This window comes from Amblyomma maculatum, chromosome 3 (assembly GCF_055883805.1).
Source record: "Amblyomma maculatum isolate TAMU_Amacu chromosome 3, ASM5588380v1, whole genome shotgun sequence".
NCBI lineage: Eukaryota > Metazoa > Arthropoda > Arachnida > Ixodida > Ixodidae > Amblyomma > Amblyomma maculatum.
Window position 1 is genome coordinate 115224045 of NC_139346.1, and position 25413 is coordinate 115249457.

Here is a 25413-nt window from a genome sequence, read left to right on the forward strand (position 1 = left end):
GTATATTTCAGAATTACGAACGTATTTTATTTCTTGTTCTATAATTTTGGAACATCAGTATTACGAATTTTGCTAAAATTAACAGCACCGCAGCTTGCAACTCTCGCGTGAAACGAAACAGAAACCGCTGTTTCTGTGTGTATGGTCCGTGGGCTGTAGCTATCATCATCAGGACATCTAGGACCAGCTCCTCGCGCCACCATGAAGCTATGGTTTATTACGCAGTAGCCAGCAGGCCTAGCTGCCTGCGTTTTTTTTCTTCCTGTGTTGTGTGCCGTACGCGACTCGGTCGTTCGTACGTTCGCGCGTGCAGGACGGCATTTTTCTTTTTTTGCCGCTGATTATCTTATTGCGAAGTTTGTGTGAGATTGGCGATGATATTAGCCAGCGAAGTGCCAAGAAGATATGAACGCAGCTGCTTTCACTGCAAGAAATCGACGCAGGGAAAACGCGATTCAGCCTCTACAGACAGCTAGCATTGCCCAATCGACTGCCGCAATCATTATGAAAGACCGAGGCAAGATTTTCATAGCTCAGGGAGCATTGAAGATGGGGTCATAAAAAACTCCGATGTTGGTTTTTTTTTTTTTTTGCACATGGACAAAGTTTGTACTTTCATCGCTCGGTGCAATCACGCATGTGATGAGGTGTTCCGGAAAGCGGAAGGTGTATATGCTGTAGTGGTGTAATGTAGTGCGCGGTCGTGTTTGCTGCATGCGGCAGAAGAAAATAACGGATTTCTTCAAATAAATCAGCTATGGAGTTGGTGCAACCTTTTCACTTGAGGTTTTGCTTGTATACACATGTGCCTACTGCCAAGGTACGTCATTTTCATACCTAGGTTTGACCACTGGCTTATAATCACAGATTTTTCATTGCAACGATATTTCAAAATAACGAATGATTTTTCGCGGTCCCGCGGGATTAGTAATATCGAGATTTGACTGTATACTACATCCAGGTTTTCGTTATATGCAGTTTTCTTGTGAAGACCCAAAAGGACAATGCGCACGAAAACCATATTAAGAATTGATTGTAAGGGAAACCACCTTGAAAGTGTTTACAGTAAATCAGAATTATTCAAAGTTATAGAAGCTGCGAAATGTTTCGCGATCTTGCTGAGAGTGCAGTGCCACAGCGGCAGCAGCTTCCACCTCCACCGCGGCTTGCACGACGCGTCTATGAGGGAGCAGGGAAAGAGGGTTAGAGGAGGAATCAGGCTAGGTGAGAGCCCATGCATTCACGCTGCTGCCAAGTGAGGAGGCGCTGCGCCTTCACGCATGTTCCTGCTCGCCCATCACCATTGCCCCAGAAAATTGACTGTGCCTTGCCCCTTACTACATTCTCGTTCACTATACTCTCGCCATTGCATTCCTGGCGCACTCCACTGTTACTGCTAAGTGTTCTATTTTTCGTTGTGTTTAAGCATGAACTGTATTGCATTGCCATGCTCCAAAAGCGAAAACAGCGAAGATTGCTATATTTGCTAAGCAGATGCTGCGTCGGCGCTGAAACAAAGTGCGCTGTATCAACTGCGGTCTCTCACGTCAATCCGTGCTTTATCATCGTTAAACTTGCAGGATTCTACCAAATTTCCAGTAATTCAGTAATAGCGAAGAGCTAGTCTGTGCCCCGAGTTCGTTATATCAAGGTTAACTGCCGTGACATCTTCATTACTTGGAGTTTTCAGATGCACGCACTTCAATAGAGGCGGCATTGGGGAATCGAAAAATTTCCTAATATCGAGGAATTAACTGCATGGAAGTTTGTTACATACATGTTTAACTGTACGGTATATGCAGATATATTATTGTGCATTGTAGTTTATGTGCTGGGAGTGCTTCGACATGCCTCTACCCGTAGCAATGCAACAAAAATATACATTTTTTTTTCGTGTCACTTATTTATCATGTCATAGCTCACTCTAAGTCACCAGTGTGCCTTATGTATTGTGATCTCTTGGTATGCCTTTCTACCTAAATATAATGTGCTGTGTTTTATCCCTTTGAAGTAAACCCCACTGTTACAAATTAATGTTACAATATTTGTGCCTAACCAATCATTTTTAGATGGAGCAATGGCTTCTGTGCTCTAGCAGTTAACCTTCCATTCAACCAAGACTGATATAGTGCCTGCTATGATAAATAAATGATCACTTTCGGATCAGCTGTGGTCTCTGTGCCAACTGCAGTGTCACAGGCACTTTGCAGTAAGTGCTAAAATCAGACATTTAGGTCTGCTTCATGTCCTTTTCGAGTTCGTCGAGAAAAGCATGATTCCTTAATTAAACAGCCAAGTGAAGAAAATTCAGTTAAACCATCAAGCTGCTGACATGCAATCTCTTCCTGCTCTTACCTCGCCTACGGAGAAGCCAAACTGCCTGGCACGAACAATCATCTCCATCTGGAAGACGTAGCCTTTGGAAGTACAGCTCTCCACTAGTTTCTGTAGCACATCCTTCTTGTACAACCTGCAATTGGAGCATAGACAGAGGAGACAGAAATGAAGATGAAACCGACAAACTACAAAATCTTAAGGAAAGGAAACGAGGAAGATAAGGAGAAAACATATGAGACATTTTTTCCGAATGGTTCTGTTTGCAAAGCTGCTGTATGTTTACTGTTGAGTTTTTCTCTCTTACCTTTGCACCTGCTACAGCAGGTTGGAACTGCAGGCTTAGTAAAGCACGTGGATAAATTCCTATACCACTCAACCACGTATAACAATGCTATGGCATTTTCTGTCACAATTTTCTAGCTGACAGGGTGCCATTCTGGTGTGGCTTTCGAGCATGCTAATTATGTTATGGAACCTGCTTTTAGGGTCGAACACCATTATTAACAGCAATTTTCTTTTCCTGATGTGCAAAACCCTGAGATCCGATACTTTTATTCGACGTTCAATGCTATGCTGACTACTCACACACCTCTGACAAGACAACACAAACGGCCAAAACATGTAAGACGTTTTAAATAGCACGGCTGACCTAAACAACAATTTGTAACAGACTATGTAGCAGCAAATGCAATGTTTTCTATGCTTAATACCTGAACAATGAGTTTGACTAAAATCTTCCGACTATTTTGACTTCACAGATTCAAATGTAGAGTTTACCACATTGAAAAGTACCACCACTACGTACTTTGGAGTTCACATCAATGAACTGCGCATTTTCTATCTCGCGCATATCATTTTTGATCATGATCCTATCTATGCCTGTGCTGCTAAATTCCTGGGAAATGGTCAGCAGCGCCTTCACGGAGGACGGACAGCCTTCAAGGGTAGCCTTTTCCTCCTTCAGATTCACGGCCTTCTGCCAGCGGCTCCCCATATTTTTGCTTGAGGGACGCTGAGGCTTCCTCAGTTTCAATATGTTGCCGACACAAAGGGAGCAAGGAGCCAGTGACAACAAGGAAAGCATAGGAATTTCATTCCCTAGTCTCTTTCTTTAAATTATGCATAAGACATGAGCATAAGCAGATCATTGTGCGAACTTGACCTATACCGTAGAAAGTTAATAACCGAATATCTTCTCTCTCCTCATACTGCTTCAGTTTAGCAAACAGTGGCCATAATATCATTGCCGTACTGATGTGGTACACAATACCTAAAACATGGTACTCACCGCTGTCACCATCTTAACTGGATCTATCACTCACCACGCCACCTGATTCCAAGAAGATACTATATTGATCCACAGCTTTGTACAGTTTGCTCTCTCTTAAAGACACTTGGATGTGGCTTTATCAGTTACCTTAGCAACACGAGAAGCGCCCAGGTTTATCTGATATGATTGCAACTGCGGGCGACTACTTCCACATTGTGGACGAGGTACCATGTCGTCCAGCATTACTGAGTGAAAATATTTCACCACAGCTGGTGATAACTGTTCTTTCATTGTTTCAAGCTCAATACGCACCTTTGAAATGGAACATATTTACACGCTTATTTGAGCGTCTGCTTCATAAGTTAAAGAATTTCGATATTGCTACTTCCACCAGTTACAAAAACCTTGTACAACAATTTGCATATCTCTGCAAAATATTTGCTAGTACAGTCAAACCTCGATGTAACGAACATGCATATAACGAATTGTTGGATATATCAAACTCTTCCGAAATACTTTTTGTCAAACACATGTATGTTTAACTTCCCATAGCATAAAACGGATGTAACGAACTTCGCGACGCCATGCACTACCTCAATTTAATAGCAGGAGGCAGGCTTCGCTGCACTACAAGTGTGTTCTGCGGCACAGCAAACGTTCAGGACTACCTCGCAGGCGCTGACAGCGCCACAGATGCCACGTCGGCATTGAGAGTTGACAGCCAAAGAAATTGTTCGCATCTCACTATCGCTGACAGCGCCGCTTCAGCAGCGGCGGCAGTGGCACGATCAAATGTTGCTTTTGCCTTTTTTGCGTTGTAGTGTTAGCAGCGGCGTCGCGGCGTGGTCGTTGTAGTGTTCGGTGGAGGCAGCGTCGGTGGTCATGTCGGGTGTGGTGCGCAGGTGTGCGTAGTGCTGTGATGATGGTGAACGTGAAAAAAAGTGCAGCACTAACGTTAAAGACCAAGCTCGGGATAAAATCAGGGCCTTCAAGGCAGTTTACAAGAGGAGACTGATTGACACTCTTCTCATGAAGCTTCGTATAAAGCAGGACTTAAAGATCGACTTGCTGGGTGCATTAAAGCAGCATGGAACAGTGAGAAAGGCGAAATGATTGCCAACTGCTTTCAGCACGCAGGTTTTGTTCCAGCGGAGGCCCGTGCATCAAGTGATGATGGGGACGATCTTGACGAAGCAGAAGCAGAGCTCCGTGAGCTCAACGAGGCCTGGAACGATTTTTCGTGTCTTGTTGGTGACATGCTCGCAACAATAACTGTAGAAGACTTTGTAGGTAGTGATGACATCGCAGCGACCACGGCTGTACTGACGGACGCCAAATTTGCTGCGGAAGTTTCTGAACATCCTGCAGACGAAGCTCAGGCTGACACTGCAGACGATGAGAACGCTCCGACTTCACAAGAAGCGCTTGCTGCATTGGATTTATTGCGCCGCCACTGCAGTGCTATTGAGGGCTGTGAGTTTGCCCTTGTTGAGTGTTTGCAAACTGTAGAACATGGTGTGATACGGAATGCAATCAACACAAAAAAAGCAGGCCACGATAACGCATTTCTTTGCGCGTAAATAAATGGACATGACCTAAGTAAGCACTCTCCGAGTGGCTGTGCCTTTTCTCTGATTGAACTTTGCTGCTCTTGCATGTATTTTCTACAAAATTTTAAATTATGAATTATGGATATAGCGAACTATTTTTTGATTTTTTAACTGTTCGTTATAACAAGGGTTCACTGTACAAACATTTTGCACTGCAAAGTTAACGAATTCTTTAAGACCCGAACATGCCATCTAGGCAGAAAAGCGTTTCGTTGCAAAAGAAAGAAAAAAAAAAAAGCCTGGTGACAGCTCTGTCCCTAACCTTCTGGTGCCTGCACAAAAACAAAAAGCGATGAAAACCACCCAAACAGATTTACTTTAGCGAGCGTTATATGCCCAATGTGTTTTTTTTTAAATTTTTTTGTTGACTCCCGGGAGCTGCCAAGGTAAAGTAAAAAATCAGGAGTGTGCAAATAATTGAAAATTAATAACAAGTTCTCGAATTTTTCCATTTGCTAATCTATCTAGTATCCGGATGACTGAATATTCAACATATTTTACAACAGGCTCGGTGCCAGTTGCAGGGAAGACAAGATGCCATTCATTCCTGCCTCTTCATTTGGTTTTAAGGCTAAAGCCTCTCTAGGCTCATAGGACGAAATCCCGCGCGCGAGTGTAGTGCGCGTGATCTGTACGGCAGATCTGTGCATAGGATCTGTACGCTGATGTGTCACTTGCTAATAATGGATGTACGAGGAGGGAAATTAGGAATGAAAACGTTTTATGGTGATTGGTAATGAATAAAATTTATACAATAAATATCAATACAGTTAATGAATAATGATAATGACTAATAAAATGATCATAAAATGACTAAAAATGGCTACGAAACGACAAATATGTCAGACGACGACTTGTAAGGGCCACAACTGACTAGAACCGAGTAAACATGCTTAGCTATGAGTGGTAATAACTACAATGACAATGCATGACTCAGCATGACTACCACCAGTATGCCAAACGATGACTTATAATGAGGTAGAGTAACGACATGACATGCTCTCATGCTACCTGAAGCTAAAGGAGACAGTTTGCCTCGAGCTCGCTGCCCCTGAGACAGTGATGCCCAACCTGACATCACAGGAGTGGAAAACCATGGCTAGACTGGTCAAAGCCCTTGAGTCAATTGTGCCAGAAACCAAAGATCTGAGTGGGCAAAAGTATGCAACCTTGTCTTCGGTGATGCCATTCGTTTACGGAATGCATATGGCACTCAAGGACAAGGACTGTGCATTAGTGGATGACGACTTGTCTGTGTTCGCAAGAAATTTGCAAAAGAGCTTCAAGACACGATTTTCTGACCACAATGAACAGAAAGAATACACTATGGCAACTGCGTTTGGCCCTAGATTTAAAGAGCCACTGTCCAGGGAAGGCCCTTTTAAGAAAAGGAGCCCAGTGTTTCGATCAGGTACCGGAGATAGTCTGTGCAAAATTCTACAGCGACACGCGCGCCGCAAAGCATCGAAAATACAATTCAAAGCTCCCTCATGCTCTCCTTTGAGAAGCCAGCTTCACCGCTCCCTGCGCTGGCCCGACGGGCCCTGATAACGACGTACGTATCGGGAACGACGTCCATTGGTCCGTCTAGCTGACTGACGGGAGAAGGATGGGTGTCTACCGCTCGCAGCGCGCTTTTCCCTCGCCACGGCCAGACTGAATCCAGCGGCGCGCGCTCCCTCGACCGTTTTTTTTTTTTTTTTCGCGCTCGCGGAGAGCCACGCCCCACCTCCCGCCAAACGCGGAGGAGGAAGGGGAATTTGTATTGCGGAGGCTAGACGACCTCGGGCAGGAGAGTGAAAAACCTTTGCAAGGGAACGGAAGGAGAGAGGCAGGATAGAATCGGGTGATTGAGGTGGCTGTAACTGCGTTATTAGTTACTCTTTTCAAAAACATTTTGCGGCCTTGCGTTCCAGGGGCGAAGTCTCACAGTCACCGGGGAAGAAAATATTTTCGACCGGAGGGTGGACAGTGGGCCTTTAAGAAAATTTTCTGTGCTGACGCTTTTCAAGAGCCAGGGCCCCTGAAGCATGCACAGACTGAGTTTCAAGAGTGCATCTAAACCTCCACCAAGGGACTGTGCTGAGCCCTCAAGATAGACGTGAAACAAGCAACGCAGCACCAGTATATGAGACAAATCGACAGGCTTACAATGTCATCTGGCAGACAAGAACCATGAACTAAGAACATTATTCAATTTCAGCACAGTGTCTTTGAGAGCCAGTTTGCAGCAGACTACTGTGCCGAAGTACCCGAGTTTGATACCGACTGCAGGTGGTCGAGTTTCGATGGAGGCAAAAAGCAAGGCACTCGTGTGCTGTGCGATGTCAGTGCACCTTAAAGATCCCCAGGTGGTATATATTTCCGGAGTCATCCATTACGGCGTCTCTCATAGCCTGAGTCGCTTTAGGACGTTAAACCCCACATCTTTTGAGTATTGGAAAAAAAGTGAGAAGCAGAACTTTCCTGGATTGTGCTGCAAGTTACGAAATACTTAGCCATCCCAGCAACACAAGTGCCAAGCGATAAAGTTGTCCACAGGCTACGTGCAGCAGCTACTTTTTATACAGTAGACTTTATGAGCATTTGAATAAATGTATTACTATTTGATATTTCAGATTTTTTTTCCTGATTAAATTCAATATTTGATTTGAGAGTTACTATTCGATATTTTCACACTTCTAGTAAAAATTGTTACACAGGTCTGCAGCATAAAAGACAGAGTGAGGCTAACCTCAGAAGAAGTTAAAGCACTAGCAAGTAGAGCACAAATAGTTGGCCCAAGGAAAAAAGGTAAGATTACGCACATCTCTTCAAGGAGCATTGTAGACAAAAAATTGCTTGAAGCCTTACCGAAAGCTGCCCGTCAGGTCGGACGCGCCTGGCCTCAGAAGGAACTGTGTCAGGAAGTTGGCTGCACGGCTAGAAATGCGAAAACAAGCGAGAGGTAAACCTCCCAAGCAACCCACAGCGGACCGCACAGTCAACACAAGCAATCCACAAGCACTCTGAGCATGTTGTCTCTCTCTTGTCCCATCTCTACATGCTGTTTTCTGTCATGTTTATTATTCACCAACAAACAAACTTCCGACTGTTAGCTATTCCCATTTCTTTTGTTCCTTTCCTTTTCCCTCTCTCCCATACAAGTTCACACACACAAATCACAATTCCGAGCCTGTTAGGTTTGATCATGGCTCGCCAGGCATGAAGGATTACGCACAAATACCAGCACAGTGTTTACCACACTTGTAAAAAGATTGAGTGATGTGGCAAAGCAAAAATTTGCCTGCATATTTTTTGTGTAAAGGCAATTGCACTTTGCACTCCTCCTTGCCATAGCTACATGTTTATTACAGAATATTAAAACTATATATAAAGCCCGCATCACTATATGCAATCGTTTCCAAGTTGCTAGCTGATTTACATTAGAAAACTGCACAGAGAAGGAATCGGGAAGAGGACTTTTGGCCAAGGTAGGTTTGACCATATTCCTTAAGCTATATTTACTAGCCAAAGATCTGCTGAACTCGATGGAAAACCAATCTGGCTGAAGGTAGGTTTGACCATATTCCTTAAACTATATTTACTAGCCAAAGATCTGCTGAACTCGATGGAAAACCAATCTGGCCGAAATTTGGTGGTCAGCACACTGCCCTATCATGTGCAGCGGTCAACCCCAACTTTCCAGAGCTGAACATTGAACATTTTCTGTTCTGAACTGGAGCTTTGAATCTAATGAAACTGAAGAGCCCTGGTGTCATCTGTACATCTTCTCTAGAGTAAAATGGATGATGCATCCTCAATGGCAGCATCAGATCGAAAGGATTAATGTGCAAGGTGTTGCTTATTTTTGAGAAGGCAGAATGCATTCCGCAATTTCCTCCTTTCAGCAAACATTTGACCATCTCTTAGTAATAGGTGATGTCACAGTGCTTTGCAATGTGGCATGGTATGTTACCAGTTTGGCCCCGAAAGCAGAAAATAGTGCATTTTGATTAATCTTGATTAATAAAGAGCAAGGCAAGCGTCGTAACAGAAATCGATGTTGTTAAAAACCCAGTATCAAACAAATGCCGTTTCTCTGTGAAGCACGACTTCTAACTGACAAGTGGTTTAGGCAACATGAGCATTTGTGCCAGCTTCCATTCCTTCTGCCCCTTGCTGCAATCCACAAAATAGTCACTTTAAAGCAGATCTCTCGCTCTATTGACACTATATTATGCTGTTGCAGTGATCAATCTGGCACATTTAACAATTCGCTCTGTAGTCGATAGCCGTTAGCTGCTGACATACGAATGGTGATTTCTCACCAGAATTTACAATATGATCCCCGAGTACATACATGAGGTCTGAGGTGCATACGCCGACATGTACACTTTAGTATGCAATGCACCACAAATGGTGGTTCCTGAAAGCAGGCAAGAGTGTTACCGACTTTGACTTGAAACCCATGTCTAGTTTCACAGTTGGTTTCAGATTTGAGAACTCTGTGGACTCTCCAGAGGACTTGGATTACTACTTCCCAATTTATGAAACCACAAAATGACCCCTGGATGTAACGTATCTGGTCGTAATAAATTTTGGACAAGTCGGGAATGATTGCTTTACTTTTTCAACCCCATTCGCACCTGCTGAGGCAGCGCTGTTAACAGTCGAGCCACCATATACCGTATTTACTCACGTAAGGAACCCACTCACATAATGAACTCCCCCCCCCCCCCCCCCCCCCCCTTTTGCCAGTTAAAAAAATGTTAGCCATTAGCGCATCCCTTCTTTTCAAGCCATCACAGTTCAGTTAGCAGCACATTTCTTGGCCATGCACACCAAGATGTTGCACAGTGATAACCTCACCATGTGTTTACAATTTGACGCTAGCTCTTGCGGTGGGCATGCAGTGGAGGGGGCGGGGGGGGGGGGGGGGGGGGCAGAGTGCCGGTGGTGGCTTGCTCGGCTTTTCAGTTGTGCAAGCCTGGAATTCAGTACGTTTGCTTTATCACGCTGCGGTTACTAACCACATGCTTCCACTGATGGCTGATGAGTGGAAGAATAGATGACTCTCCCTTTAAAAAAAAGAAAACCCCGAAGTTTTTCATGTGCTACGTGACCCTCCTCCCAAAATGACATCAATTTCTCTTAAAAAAAAAAAAATTGGTTCATTACGCGAGTAAATACGGTATTGTGCATAGTGTAACCTCACTAATTCAGAAATCAAAGAGGTAGTAAACTTGATTTAATAAAGAAGAATTCAAGCTAAAGATCCTCAACAGCACAGCTTATACACTTTACTGCACATCATACATGCGTGGCTGCAAGCTTGCAGTCTACTTTGACACCATCTGATTCTCCATTTCTCCCAAATATGTGAAAATGTAATTGCCTGAAGGGCTCCATTGAGGGTGCAAGAAAAAGCAAGATAATGACATTACTTTACCAAGCGAGGTGCTTCTTACACCTGTGAGAGAACACCCGCAAAGCCCTGACTGTTCTAATGTAACACTTGCATGCTGATGACACGGAAAATGTTTTCATTATATATTCAAGTGAACTGCTGTTTTCAAAACGGGACATTGGTTGCAGCCGCTAGGCCTAATTACAAAGGCCAACAATTGAAGAGCACGTGTTTTTCTGACATGCGTCGTTTCTTTATCTCTACCTCCATGTTCACCGCTCTGCTTTGAGCCCTCCGTAAGACAGCCGCAGAGTAGTCTCCGCAGCTGCCGATAGCTTTTAAGCCTGGACTTTGTCCCAGCCTTGGTAACTACCCGCAATGAGCTGACGCAGTACAGACAGGGAAGGCTGAGCTCGTGAAAATGGTCACATGCAATGCGTACCAAGATTTAACACCACACGTGAAGCATTGAAACGTGCACAGAACAGCTGACCTTTTTCTCCATCATACTGACAATCTGAAGCGGACATAAGGTGGTTTTTATGACGTAATATAATTTTCCGAAATGCCAGACCTTTTGGACATTTTTGCGGTCCCTAAAGAGTCCAAAAAATCGGTCGGCAATGTCTATATAGGGGTGCCCGTTGTTGCGTTGCACATAAAGAACCTGCCGCTTTATCTAGCAACAACTCATGATGGAGGTATTACAGCTTCTAGATAAATCTCCCACAGCAGTGGAACCACTTGGCCAGACGCAAAGGTTGTCATGAATCAACTATTTATCTGTCTTATTACCATTCAAATTACTTAGAGTACTAATAGCACGACATTGCTGAAGTAAAGGCAACTGCCAAGTCCATTTTGTATGGTCTTGCATTTAAAACAGGCTTTGCTGCTTCATAATCCAAAGTTGGCAATGCGCTTTCTTATACCATACACTTGATACTTGTGGAAACTTGCATCCACTCTTTATGAATTTCATATGTACTGGCATGCGCAAAGATTGGCAAGTTACTGTGCCCGATGAGACACCCCCACAGTGATTCCATTGTAAAGTGAAAATTAGCCACTTCTGCGCCACAATTCATTAGACCTGACTTGTCACGGCGCAGCAATAGTCAGTTTTTCCTTACAATGGATGAAGAGCAGAGGCTTTAGATACAACTTAGTTCTGCATTGATGACAATGCTTTCAGCAGTGGAACATGGAAGTATGCCCTACAGCCACAGAGTGAAATATAAATTAATGAAATTTTAAATAACGCTTATGCTGTCATGACAGTACCTCTATAAAAAAGAATACAGTTTAATATCAAGCAGCCCATAGACTGCACCGAGTGAAAATAAAACAGATATAAACACCATTTTATTTCAGAAGAAACTAAGCCTTGAGAACTCTTCAAAAACCTTTAAGGTGCTCTAGACGCCAGGTGTGAACACTGCAAAAAAACATCATCAGCGTCCCGCAAAAGAATAATTAGAACAGGTGTTACCTTATGAACTTCCTCTTGATGTCCCATCCATAGACTCCACCATCACCGACATACCTTGTGCCCGAGACCACATCATAGTTGCCCTCTTTCTGTTTTCTAAAAGAAAAATCAGAACCACAATAACTTGCAAGGACCCATTAAAGCTATATCTTTACATCTAGCAGAAAGGGGAAGCGTGTAGAATGCAATGATATGTATAATTCGCTCCAGCACTAGAACAACATAAGATGCATCGGAAAATAAGAGTACTGAGACTTTAGAAATGCGGTAGCAGGGACTTTCTTTTATTCCTGTGGTGCTAGATATACCAGGAACACTGGCTCGTTTTATGGTGTGTTGGCATCCATACACAGCAGCTGGACAGGGACTTTCTCGTCTATGGGAAAAGATTGCTTTCATAAATTTCTGCCAGCTGAATAAGAAATGGTAGCTGGTTCCAAGAAGTAAGGGTATAGTTATCTTTAGCACTCTTATGCACTGCTCTTTATTCTGATACAAGAAAATTATTGTTATATTGTACGACAATATCAACATAGTACATCCAATTGATCAAGAAAGCTAAGCAATCCATTCACTTTTTTTACTGCAAGGCATGAATGGGTGTACTTAAGAGAGCGGAAAGTTGGGCGAGTTGGTTGACATGCATACTGAAAAGATTGTGCGCAGACACAAGGACGAATGAGACAAACCAGGACAAGTGCTCGTCCTCCTTTTCCTTACTTGTCCTTGTGTCTGAACGCAAACTTTTCAGTATGTGTGAATCGGTATATTTTAGAGGAATGTAAAGAGCTGTGCACAGTTTTATGATGATAATAAACTAGCACAAAAAATGAACACCCAAGGCATCATGGAATCATTCTCTGCTTGGATGAACCACACGATGCTATGAATTTAGAAAGAAAAAACATTATTCGTGGAAAATCTCTCTGTACAAAACTGGAAGATCACATGCTGGCAAGCTTATTCTTTTGAAAAAATCATGTTTATTGCATTCAGCAGCTGGCCAGAAACAAACATCCTGCTGTGATATTACAGATTCTAAATTCACTTCAACTGAAAGAAATCTATGCAATGCAAAGTGAACAGATAGCACTGGCTTTGGCAACATCTTTGAAGGCCACTGGGTAATTTTTTTCCACCCCTGAATGGATGACATTGCTATCTTTAACCACACATATTTTTGTGTGAAAGATGAGCCAAAACGGTCTTTTAGCTCCTTCCATGTCGTGTGGTCTTGTGACATCAAACGACCTTGCCAATCAACCACTGCCCGACCATGTCAGCTGCCAACCTGCCAACTACCACATCCTTGAGCCATGCTTGTGATGTTTCGCTCGCTATGCTAGCTGTACCAATGTCGGCAATGCAAGATTTTCTGTACAATGAAGCCTTTAAAACTACTGTACAAAAAAACAGAAACACAGGTAAACCTAGCCCCTTGAAACTGGCAAGTAAAAAGAAAAAAACAAATGATAGCAATGACAAAGTCCTTGACAAAGGCACACAAAGTCCTTTGTGCCCACCCCCTCACCACGAAGTGTGAGCCCGCGTAGGTCATTCAGGATGAAGAGTTTACACTTCTTATCAATAACAATAAAACAGTAATGCCCCTGCCACACAGATTCCAAAAATGACATTAAGCACCTAATACCTTAAAATGCTTAACGCCATTATTTTTGAGGCTGGCGCTACACGGACAGATGTAATGTCACTGACCTTTTCGAAGATGATCACATAGCATTTTCATAAATAAGCTGCCAAGGATATCACACCTTTTTATCCATTGAATTTGTTTTGAGTGTTATAAAAATATAAAAATCAAGGTATTTTTTTGGCAAATGTTGTTCACCATCAGCAATCAGATGACTAGGCACAAGCAAAGAACTAGTTAACAAGGGCCGCTTGTGGTCACATTCGTTCATAGTACTGAAATGTTCTAACAAAGTAAAAGCAATTCTAGCATAGATGTTGATTTAAACTATAAGTGTTACGGATATGTTGTTTAGTTAATAAAGGCCTCTTTATATGCAAAATGCATGCTAACTGGCACAAGCGGTGGGCCCGAGAGCACCCATTTATTTGTGCAATGCAGGTTGAATAAGTTGTGGCGAACTCGTCGTCATCATCATCATCGGCCTGACTATACCTACTGCAGGGCAAATGCCTCTCCCATATTTCTCAAATTAACCCGGTTGCAAATGGCATTAGGAGAAATGTCATTACTTTTCGCATGTGTAGTACCATGCGAATGGCATTAACACTTAAAGGGACACTAAAGACACCCAAATATGGTATCAAAATCTAATAAACGGCATTTGGTGACACTGTCGCCGCATATCCGGCAGAAAAAAATCGAATTATAAGTTGAGTTTTTTTTTTTTGTTCCCGTCAGTCGAATTCAAACTGTTTTCTCCTACTACGTAGTAGGGTAGGATGACGCACACTGTGACGCAAGAGGAGACTCCGTGATTGCTGGCGCACGGAAAGCAAAGAATACTTAGCAAGTGCGTGGGTAGGTGCATCTGCTGCTACGAGCTCGTATTTCAGGCGCCGCTGGTCCAAACCAAAGCTATCCAAGCACACAAGAAGTGCCTGAGCCGGAACATGACCGAAACTGAAGTGGACACCTGTGGCGCCGCCAAGTATATTTTTCTATTTGCCTTGCAACATTTACGTTGTCTTTTCGTTTTTTCGCCGTCATTTACAAGTGATAAAAGAATGTTATCATATTCGAGATAAAACCGACTACCGCATTCAAATGGTCAATGTAATTCACATTTGTCAGCCTCCGGGATCCCTTGCGCTTCATGTGATTTGTAGTTTCAAGCCTCGGCCGTTTCGGCTGTGGCGGCGATACCTGTATTCCTGTCCTTCCTCTTTACTATCTTATAACATCTCTGTTTTCAGTAAGAGTGGCTTTTTTGTAACCAGGAACTGGCATTCTATCGATGCAAGCCCACTTCATTTTTCTCTTTAGTGTCCCTTTAAGGTATTATGTATACTCAATGCCATTTTTCATGCCCGTTTGTCAGGGGTATAACAACCCCCTGCTACGCCAGCAGGTAAAAATGTGCTGCCTCCCCCTCTGCAAAGAATTTATAAGTTTTTATAACTAGGAGTGTGCAAACATCAGAATTTTTGAGTATGAATATGGGGGAAAAAAAAATGCCTTCGAATATGGAATATCTGATCAGAAAAAAAAAAATTCGTAAAATTAAAATATAGCAAGCACTGTTCATCTTCTTTATTTCAGAGTTCACATGGTATTCACAAATGAAATTAAACTAGTACAAGTGCGCAGAAGTGTACACCGTACTGATATATCGAGTATAAATTGTATACAAGAATCCATATACCAGTTTTTTGCACAGTATGGACTCGATGAAACGGGGTGGAACTGTCTTATTGCTGCTGAATGCAGCAAACTTTTGCTAATTTGCCATTCAAGGGACTATAAATTTCTGAGCTAACTGAAATCTCGAATTATCGAATAGGCCTGATAAGTGGCCGAAAACCATTTGAATCACAGTATAACAGTTTTTGGAATATGAATATGGATTGAATAGCAAACATATTCCATTTGCGTTAAATGTTTCCAATATTTGCACGCCCCTACTCATTATGCTCGAACAATTTACCGGAAGCATAAGCAGCTTATCAGAACTTCAACAGAATGACTACCAATAAACATCTTTCTGGCAAACTAAGCACATTCATATATTATAAAAGAATTGGCACAAATTAAGTGCAAAACTTGGTTACCAAGCTATACCAGCTTTATAGATGCAATGTTATGTGTGATACTGCACTGGCATTTAGCATAAAAAAAAAAAACATTTCTGAAAGCCACAAAACTTTCGAGACATAGAATGACTGCAAGAAAAGGTGCGGCCAGTACAGAGCAGTACATTGAAAATGCGCGCATTTACATATCTATGAATTTGCCACAATTTTTTTCAGGTTCAACCTCAAACTTCAAAACTAACAGCTTTTATTGCTGGGACACTCTTCTCTGTAGGAAAGACAACCCACTACTCATTCAGTTAACTTCTACAGAAAGTAGGTGTTCTATCAATAGTAGCAGCAACCAAGTTGGGTATGCTGCTAGACAAAACTTCTCTCACTGACTTCACTCCTTGTGTTCCACAAGTTGCAGCGCCCCCAATACCAGAAAACTCCCTCTGCTAGTCCCTTCACTTGTATTTCAGTTTCTTTGAAAGCATGTTTTCTTCCCTGTGATATTTTCTGTCACTCTAGAATACCACAATCTGGTTGGTTGATGGGGTTTAACGTCCCAAAGCTACTCTGGCTAGGAGAGACACTGTAGTGGAGGGCTCCGGAGCATTATCACAGTCTGACAGTTCTGTACATTGCATGTCCTACCCAGGTACATTTTGATATTTTCGATTGCACACTCAGTGCTCAACTTACATCTGTTTGCCAAGCCGTCCCTTTTTTTTGGCCTCTTAATTTTACCAATATCAGTCTTATGCATCAAGTTATTCTGTTTGCCCAGAGTTACAGCCTAAAAGTCAGAACTATGAAGGTACATCAGCTATAGTATTCTTTTTTTTTTTTCACTAGTATTTGTAAGCTGCTTTTCTAAATTTTTGGGTGCCAGCCAAGCAAACTCCATACCACTGTTATTGCAATGTGATTTCTCTCTCATAAGGTGCTAGCTCAAGTACTTCATTTTTATTCACCAACAGCGGTAATTTCAATTATATGGTGTTCTTTATAGTGCACTGACATTGCACAGCATATGAGCGCCATGTGTTTCATCCTGGCAGCCTCAGCCAGGGTTGAATATTATAACAATTTTGAAATATATTCTATCTAGTTTTTCAATTTTCCACCCTTCACCATTGATTGAAGTGGTGACACACCCCGCACTTGCTCTCTGTTATTGGTTCAAGCCTAGGGTGTGGTGTTATTTCAGTCAATGATAAAGGGTGAGGAATTCAAAAATGAAAACCGAATTGATTCTGGAAGAACTCGTCCTAATATACCAAACCAGGATTGAACCGCAAGGAAGCCCACCTGAGTCAATGCTAAAGCTAAGTAAACTCGCATCAGAGAAGGCAAAAATTGAGAGATAAAAAAAGAATAAGTAGACTTACTCAATAAATTTTGGAATGAACTTGGGCTGGAAGAGGAAGCACAAAAAGAGAGTTAGCACACAGTGCACATTTAAAAATAAAAATTCTCATGATTTTTCTTCACGGCACATATTCAGCACAACAGACGAAAACCAATATTTAAATTTGTTAAGAACATCATCCTCAGCCAGACCATATATACCCGCTGCAGGGTGAAGGCCTCTCCTATATTCCTACAGTTGACCCAGTCCTGTGCTAGCTGCATCCACTTGACCTCTGCAAACTTGACCTCATATGATCACCTAATTTTCTGCCGCCCCCTGCTATGCTTTCCTTCCCTTGGAATCTAATTTGTTACTTTAAAGGGGCAGAACACTGAAATTTAGGTCTGAAATCTTTTTTCAGTGCAATGAAAAGACTGATGTCTAAAATGATCGATTCCATAGCGGTTTTCGTAGAAACACTGTAGAAAACTTTTACCGAGAATTTTTCTAACAGAGCATGCGCCCATTTTTATTATGTAGTCCGATGCTGGAAACCATGAGCAGCGACTGCGGTGGCGACTGGTGGTTGACAAAAAAGATGTACCGAAAACAAATATAAATTTCACTCGTCAGATAGTAAACAGACATTTTTTGCTGAGGGTAACGACCTCTCCAGTTTCACACTCAAGGCTATTAGGGCACACTAATGCATGCCTCGTCAATAAAAGTTTCAGCGGGCACTATCATCACTTCATTTACGAAATTCCAAACACTGCGCCACCATCTAGTGACAAAACCTGAAAGTATGCCTCTCGCGGTGCGAAAGGAGGCATGATTTTTGTTTAAGAACGCAGTGGAGAGAGCGCAAAGTATAATAAATTATGACAAGCACTCCTAGAAGAAAAAAAAAGAACAGTGTGGATTTACTACATGGGTTACTACAGTGAAAGTAATAGGGTTTTTCCCGCTAGATAGTGCCTCAGTTGCTTTTATCCAATTTTCAGTGGCAAATTAAAATTGTAAAGCCTCTTATCTTTGATATTGTAGTGCTCGATCTGTACTACATGAGGCAGGGTCTTTTCATCTCTACCATAACCTCTTGACATATTTTGGCCAGTGTTGTGTCCCTTTAAGTGATCATCGGTTCTCCTCGAGTTATTTCTCTGACCCCATCTGCACGCTTCGTATCTCTTAGCATTACACCTATCATTTTTTGCTCCATAGCAGTTTGCGCTGTCCTCAACTTAGGTTAGCCCTTTTCATTAGCCTTCACGTTTCAGCTCCCTAGGTGAGTACAGGTAAGATGCAACCATTGTATACTTTCCTCTTAAGCGATACCGGTAAGCTGTTGGTCATAATCTGCGAGTGCTTGCCAAATGTTCTCCATCCCAATGTTATTCTCCAGAGAATGTTAAAGAACAGAGCCAGATAATTTTACTATCTTTGGTAGCCTACTAAAAGGAGCATTGTTGTGAATTTCAGTGTCAATGTCAGAAAAATACACCATTTCAAGGTTACTCCCACTGAGACTATTCCAAGCCAAAGAGTATGCTGTTTTATATTATGCTCTCAGCATAAGACACTTCCTGGAAGCAAGTCTAAACACACAGAAAACTATTTCGTCATGAAGTAATGATCAATACTAGCAAAAAAAAGAAAGCTCATACTGACCAATTTCATGCTGCTGTTTCTTATAACAGAGCCTCACTTTTCATGAGATCTGCATGCCTAACAAAAGTAATCTATTAATCTAGACAATGCATGGGCTGATAGTCCCCTTCATCAAATGAGTAGGCTGAGGCACACATTTGTTCCAAGCAGATTATTAAAGCATGTACGACAAATATCTCTGCAATTACAAAGACAAGACGGTAACATGTTTTGATAAGGGGCCCTCCAGTTAGGAAGCAAGAGGAACTGCATGCTACAATAAAGACACCAGGGGTGCTGCTTCTAGAGATTACAGGACTGGCCACTAATACGCAGTGTGTGTGTGTGTGAGGACATTCAGTTGCATAGGGAATCATTAGTTTCAATGTTCACGAGTGAAAAAGCACTGACACATAGCTGAAAGCAGTACATCTGTTAGAATGAAAATAAAAATTTGTTAAGCAAAGCTTCTTAAGATCAATTTTTTTTCACCCAAAAAGTGACAAGACAATTACATTTTACACTTAGACATCCTTTGAGTAGAGTTCTTGTTTGTATGCCACAGCTTTTATAAGTGACAAATATAAGGCCTAGTTGTCACATTTGTTCCCCATCTATTTCCAGAATACTTAACCTCCAGAATACCCACATGTGATTAATGTAAAGCTCTGACAGAATGCAGTCTCTTAAAACATCACAAGCCTATGTTTTTGGTGAAATACCTAATTTAATAAAAAGCCTAAAATACAGCTGACCCCCTGAAAACTGTGTTAGCTTCGACGCCTCTTCAAGCTCAGGAAGCTCCCTAACAGACACTGCCTCAGTCAACTTATGTGCGAATAGCAGTAGTGACCCATTTCAAACAAAGAGATGATATATTGCTGCCCCTGCTACTTGTTGGCTACTGGACTGATAACAGCGGTAAGATAGGCCCTGCTTGAAGAATGCGTGAATGACCATGCCAGTCTTTCTTAAATGGGTACAGAGAAGTGTGGGGTTTCAACTGAGGTGGAAACCCTCTACAGAAAAGAAAATGATACTTTGTTCACTCTTGGTAGGCACATATGGGGTGAAGCTGTTCAAGGGCGCCCTGAAATGTTGTTTGCTCCCTCCTTGATGGAAGGGGCTGCTGTTGCTAAGGAGAACATGAAAGGTTACTTACTAAAACTAGAAAATGTGCACAACTAACCGGTATCCCCTCAATCCTTTCCACAATGCAAAAATATTTAAGCTAGCTTCATTATAGCACCAAACATATTGGCAATCAAAAATGACGCTCCTCCTCTCCCCCATCAACTCAGCTCACCCTGGTGTGCAATAAGAAGAAAACAAGTCACAATGGCACCCCAGCCCACCCTATCCAGCCCATTTGGGAGCATCCAATAAGTGGGCACCCCCAGTCAGCCCCAATGACATCACTGACGAGGTATGCGCACGGAAATGTGTCACCCGAAATGATTGCCAGTGGTTGCCAGGAGCACTTGTAGGAAATAATGGGGGACACTTAAGCTCTGCCACTGAGGGTATGACGTGATAGCGTAGGCTACCAGCCCATTTATAAAGCCCCACTCAAACCAAGCCATATGAATGTGTATGCATGGCCAAGGGGTGACATCAATGCGAGGATCTTGGCAGGCTGATTCTGATATCACCCTCCCATATGAAAGGAGAGACCCGAGTTGGCAGCGCCTGCCAAACATAACGTCAGGCAACTATACGTGCAGTGAATGTGTGGTCATGTCAGCCACCACACACCGCTTGCCAATGAAATGCTTGTGATTTTTCGCTCACAACACCAATGTCAGTGGACGGCCGCCGATGCCGGATTTTAAGTGAACGGTGTTTTAAACGCAATAGCATCAGAAATTATTTGTAAATTACAGGCTCCACCCAAAGATTTTAAAATTGACTCGAATACTCATAAGGGCCACCTCTATGGATTTCTTGCTTTAGAAAAATACCGCAAGTAGCATTTCAGGAGCCATTTAAGAAGCTGTTGCGTCCACATGATTTGTGTCTGACGTTGGTTGGCTCCATTACTGGATGCCATTCTTGCATCCTTTAGGCAATGTGGCACCTCCACATCTCTTAACAGTTTAGGAGACGGGGAATTCAACCACTGCCTAGCTCTTGCAAGTAGTGAACACGTAATGGGACTCGAAGTTTGGGAAAGTATAGTGGCTGAAGCATTATCTTAACCCCTTCACCGTTTTGTTATATCAACGAATTTCTTAACAAAACTGCTTATTTTTTTAGTGCTGATTTCGGTTATTATGTTGCCATACGTAAAAAACGTTTATGTGGTAGAAAAAAACGAAGTTAACAGGTTAGTGCTGCCATCTGTCGAGCAAAATGCCATCTAAGCCACAAACGAGCGCTGCTCGTTCAAACGCTGAAGGGAAGAACCTATTCAGCGAGTACGAGCTATAGTCGTCCAAAACGGTTTGGTGACGGCTTTGCAAGGACGAGCGCAGCTCGTCCGAAACGGTTAAGGGGTTAAAGGAACACTGAAGTACTTTTTGCAAAAATCGGGCTTTCAGCAGAAGCCCACAGTTTTTCATGCTGTGAACTAGAACATCAGATTGAAATTAGGCAGAAAAAAGCTGAAATAGCCTTTTTTTCGGCAGAATGCCCCACCAGGGTGGTGCAGTGGTAAGACGCCTGACTACTGTGCCGAAGTACCCGGGTTCGATCCCAACCGCGGCGGCTCCATTTCGATGGAGGCGAAACGAAGAGGCGTTGTTGTTGTTGCTGTGGCTGTAGGAAGAAGGAAAAGAAAATGCACGGGTCTGCTACTGGCTCTGTAGCTGAGCCACCTCCGCTGATTCGTGCGGACAGAAGAGAAAATAGAAAAGAAAGGAAAAGAAGAGGGAGAGAAAGACGCGCGCCACAAAAACAGCCGTCGTCCACCACCGAAGCAGTAGCGCGTGCAATGACGGCCTACAACAAATAAAATTCGGTGGCTGGCTAGCCCCCGCCGCAAGCGGCGTTGACCTACCGTCCCAGCCCCGTAGGGACAGGAACTGCCACCCTTTACCACCTCCCCAAGAGGTGTCCGTGTGCTGTATAATGTCAGCGCACGTTAAAGATCCCGAAGTGGTCGAAATTACTCTGTAGCCCTCCATTACGGCTCCCCTTTCTCTTTATCCCCTTTCCCTCCCACCTTCCTCCATTCCCTTACTGCGCGGTTCAGGAGTCCAAAAAAACAAGTGTGACAGATGCTGCGCTTTTCCCTTCCTGTGAATCAATTATCATTTTTCAGCACGCACCGCCACCTATGATTAGCCATGGCATCGAGTGACAAGATTTTGAGGACCGGAAAAGCTGTCAATGCAGCTCAGTCATTGCGCCGTATGTTGATTGCAACAATCTACGGCTTTGTGAAAGTCACTATGGCATGCCATTCCATTCGAATGACCATCGGGTTTTTCACCGCTTGTATCCGTACCAGATATGCCCATAAACAATATAGCATTTTTGTTGTGGGGAGCATAGGTTTTGCATGAAAACTTTTTTTGGTATAGACTAAGGCATTTTGAGAGGTAGCGTGTGTCATTATTTGCAGAAGCTACATGGCCCTCAGCAAAACCTTGGTGCGCAAATTTCTGGGAAGGAAGAGCAGAGAACAATTCATTAGCCGACTTCCATCTAAGGCATCCCGCCACGCCTGGAAAGTCATTGTTGCAAAATAAAAAGGGCCCCATGGCGTGGTGTACCAAATCCTGCTTTAAGCGCCAGGCATCGTGCCTTGGGAAAACAAAGAACTCTATAGAAAGGGTGAAGCAGTACACAGCTGCCACCATGCAACTGAACAGTAAGCGAAGTGCGGTTGCCCAGCTCTGCGATGCATGCATTGGTGGAGCTATTGTGCTGGAGACCAAGTCAAACATATGTAGAATTCTACTTGAGTCATGGGGCATTTAGCAGACGTAGAGAACCTTTCCCTTTTATCGTACGCTCACAATATAAGTTTAGCAAATTGATAGCTGACGTATGTTGAAAGCCAATCTGCCACTCCTCCGCACGCATACCTTCATGAGAAAACCATGTTCTGAAATGTGTTTTCTTACAAAAGCCTCGTCGTTTTCATCTCTAATTTACATTCCTAAACAAGACAGGACTGTGTAAAATGATGAGGCAGCAACGGGCACAAAATAACGAGGCCATATATGGACTATGTTGCTTGCTTGGACGCATCAAAGGAAGCATCGCTCAGTGCACTCCATGCCTGACTGCGCCCAGACTCAGCTGAGTGGCACAAACCTTATCTTCTAATAAAGCTCCCATAGGGGTTCCACGAACATATCAGGCATGTGCCATGCTGGAAAGGATCTCACAAAGCTGCCACAACCTAGTTGCGACATAACAGTGGGCTCTTCTTAATCACCTGCTCCGTCGCACTGGATCATCAGCGTGTACTGCTAGCACAGAAGCCACAAAAACAAAAGCAAAAACAAAGAAACACGAGAGTACAACCTAGCGCCGACGCTGTCTGCCCGTCCTATTGCGAGATTGCACTCCGTGAACAGATAGCAGTCAACGCTAAACGCGACGGTTCACATGTAAATGAGACCTGAATAGTCAGAAAGTAATGGAACTACAATCAGAAGTACAAGCCTTACCTCCCTTTTTTTTTTTTTCATTTATAAACGCAGTTCTAGGGAATGGCGACTGGCACGACTCTTTGTGCAAGAAAATAGAAGGAACCGCGTCATGGTTCAACCATGCCTTTTTGACAAAGTCTTATAGAGATCGCATTAGGAACAAACTACACGTTCAAACTGCACGTAGTCACAGGCACGAAAAAGCTTCAAGTAGAATGTCTCCTTTGGTCGACTTGAACTTATTGCTCTTCTTAGCAGCGTCACATTGCGCCGCGAGCTTTTGATACTGCAAGAAACGATAAAAGATGACATTGTCACGCCCACAATTGTTCGTGTATTTGAACACATGCACAGCTGTGCTGTATCAGGTACACAACTGGTTTTGTATGTCCACAACATACGCAAGATGAAGAACAGCACACGCTGAAAGCTCCCTCAGTTGGCTCTGAATGCCTCCGGCTCCTCAAAGTGACATCACAACGGACGGAGAAGCGAGGTTTCTCTCTCTGCTTTCCGACTCTGTAGCAGCCGTGCGAAGCGTGGGAGATTCGAATTGTGTGCTTTGAGTCGGCGGTTGTGCAGGTATTATATGCATAATCGAAAAAGTAACTTCACAGACATGGTCAACAAATAATCTACTTCAAAAATCTAGAGTATCAACACATTTGAAAACTGCCAAACTGCCGTAGTGTCTCTTTAATGAAAAGGAAGTTACAAAACTCTGTTAGAAAAGACTGTTTCACCCCCCCCCCCCCCCCCAAACCTGTTTCTACCAATTCTGATGCAATTCTCAGTGCTAACATTCTTTACGATTGAATTGTAGGCTCTCCATATTTTGAACACAGTCAAACTCATAATCAATAAAGTTGCCAGCAAGCCAAATTTCCATGGTGGAAATGAAGGATACTTGGCAGGCCCTGAAGTGTAGAGATGGTAAATAATAATTGTTTGCTGACTGCCTAATTCATGCACCTTCACCGCTGTGCTGGCAGCTAGAGTACCAAGCTAATTCTGTCATAACTTTGTGACAAAAGCCAGCTAACATTATCGAATACACCGAAAATTTCCCTTTACTGTCCATTTCACTGCAATGCTTAGCCATGTGAACTGTGCTGTGAATCATCCTCAATATGTGACAGGCCTGTTTTGCGAAGAGGCATCTTCTCTTTTGTGAATGCCCCACTGCGGTGGTGCAGTGGTAAGATGCCCGACTACTGTGCCGGAGTAACCGGGTTCGATCCCGACTGCTGGCGGCTGCATTTCGATGGAGGCAAAACTGAGTGGCGTCCTGTGCTGTGCGATGTCAGTGCACAGTGCACAGCGCACTTTAAAGATCCCCAGGGGTCAAAATTACTCCGTAGTCCTCCACTATGGCTCCCCTTTCTCTCTTTCAACTTTCTCTCCGCCCCGCCGGGGTGGTGCAGTGGTTACGGTGCTCGACTACTGTTCCAAGGGCGCGGGATCGAATCCCAGCCTCGGCAGCTGCTTCTCGATGGAGGCGAAAAGCAAGGCACCCGTGTGCTGTGCGATGTCAGTGCACGTTAAAGAAACCCAGGTGGTCGAAATTTCCGGAGTCCTCCACTACGGCGTCTCTCATAGCCTGAGTCGCTTTGGGACGTTAAACCCCACAAACCAAACCAAACCAAACTTTCTCTCCCACCTTACTCTCTTCCTTTACTGCACTGCTCAGGTGTCCACAGCGACAAGTATGACATATACTACATCTTTCCTTTCCTGTGAACTAATTATTATTGTTATTATCTTAGTGCACAATATGAAGCACTTGACAAAACAAACAAACAGAAAAGAAAAAAAAAAAAAAAGATTGTGTTCTCACTTTGCTTTCCTCTCAGTGCAGACAACCATCATGCAGGTGTTCATCAGATAAAGTTACTGTGATGCAAATGGTTTCTGATAATTTGTTCAGGTCTATTCGATACTTTGAGGTTTCAATTAAGTCAAGCATTTTTTTTCTGGA

At 43.1% G+C, this 25413-nt stretch overlaps 1 protein-coding gene across 1 annotated transcript in view; it reads right to left on the reverse strand.

Moving 5' to 3' along the window:
* Nucleotides 1-25413, reverse strand: part of Dpm1 (Dolichyl-phosphate mannosyltransferase subunit 1) — a 38791-nt gene that overhangs the window by 7852 nt on the left and 5526 nt on the right. The window contains exons 4-7 of the mRNA XM_084597910.1: nucleotides 17219-17244; nucleotides 12099-12194; nucleotides 8071-8139; nucleotides 2356-2470 (exon numbers count right to left, since the gene is read on the reverse strand). Coding sequence (XP_084454036.1) covers nucleotides 2356-2470; nucleotides 8071-8139; nucleotides 12099-12194; nucleotides 17219-17244 — 306 coding nt within the window. The remainder of the gene's footprint in view (nucleotides 1-2355; nucleotides 2471-8070; nucleotides 8140-12098; nucleotides 12195-17218; nucleotides 17245-25413) is intronic.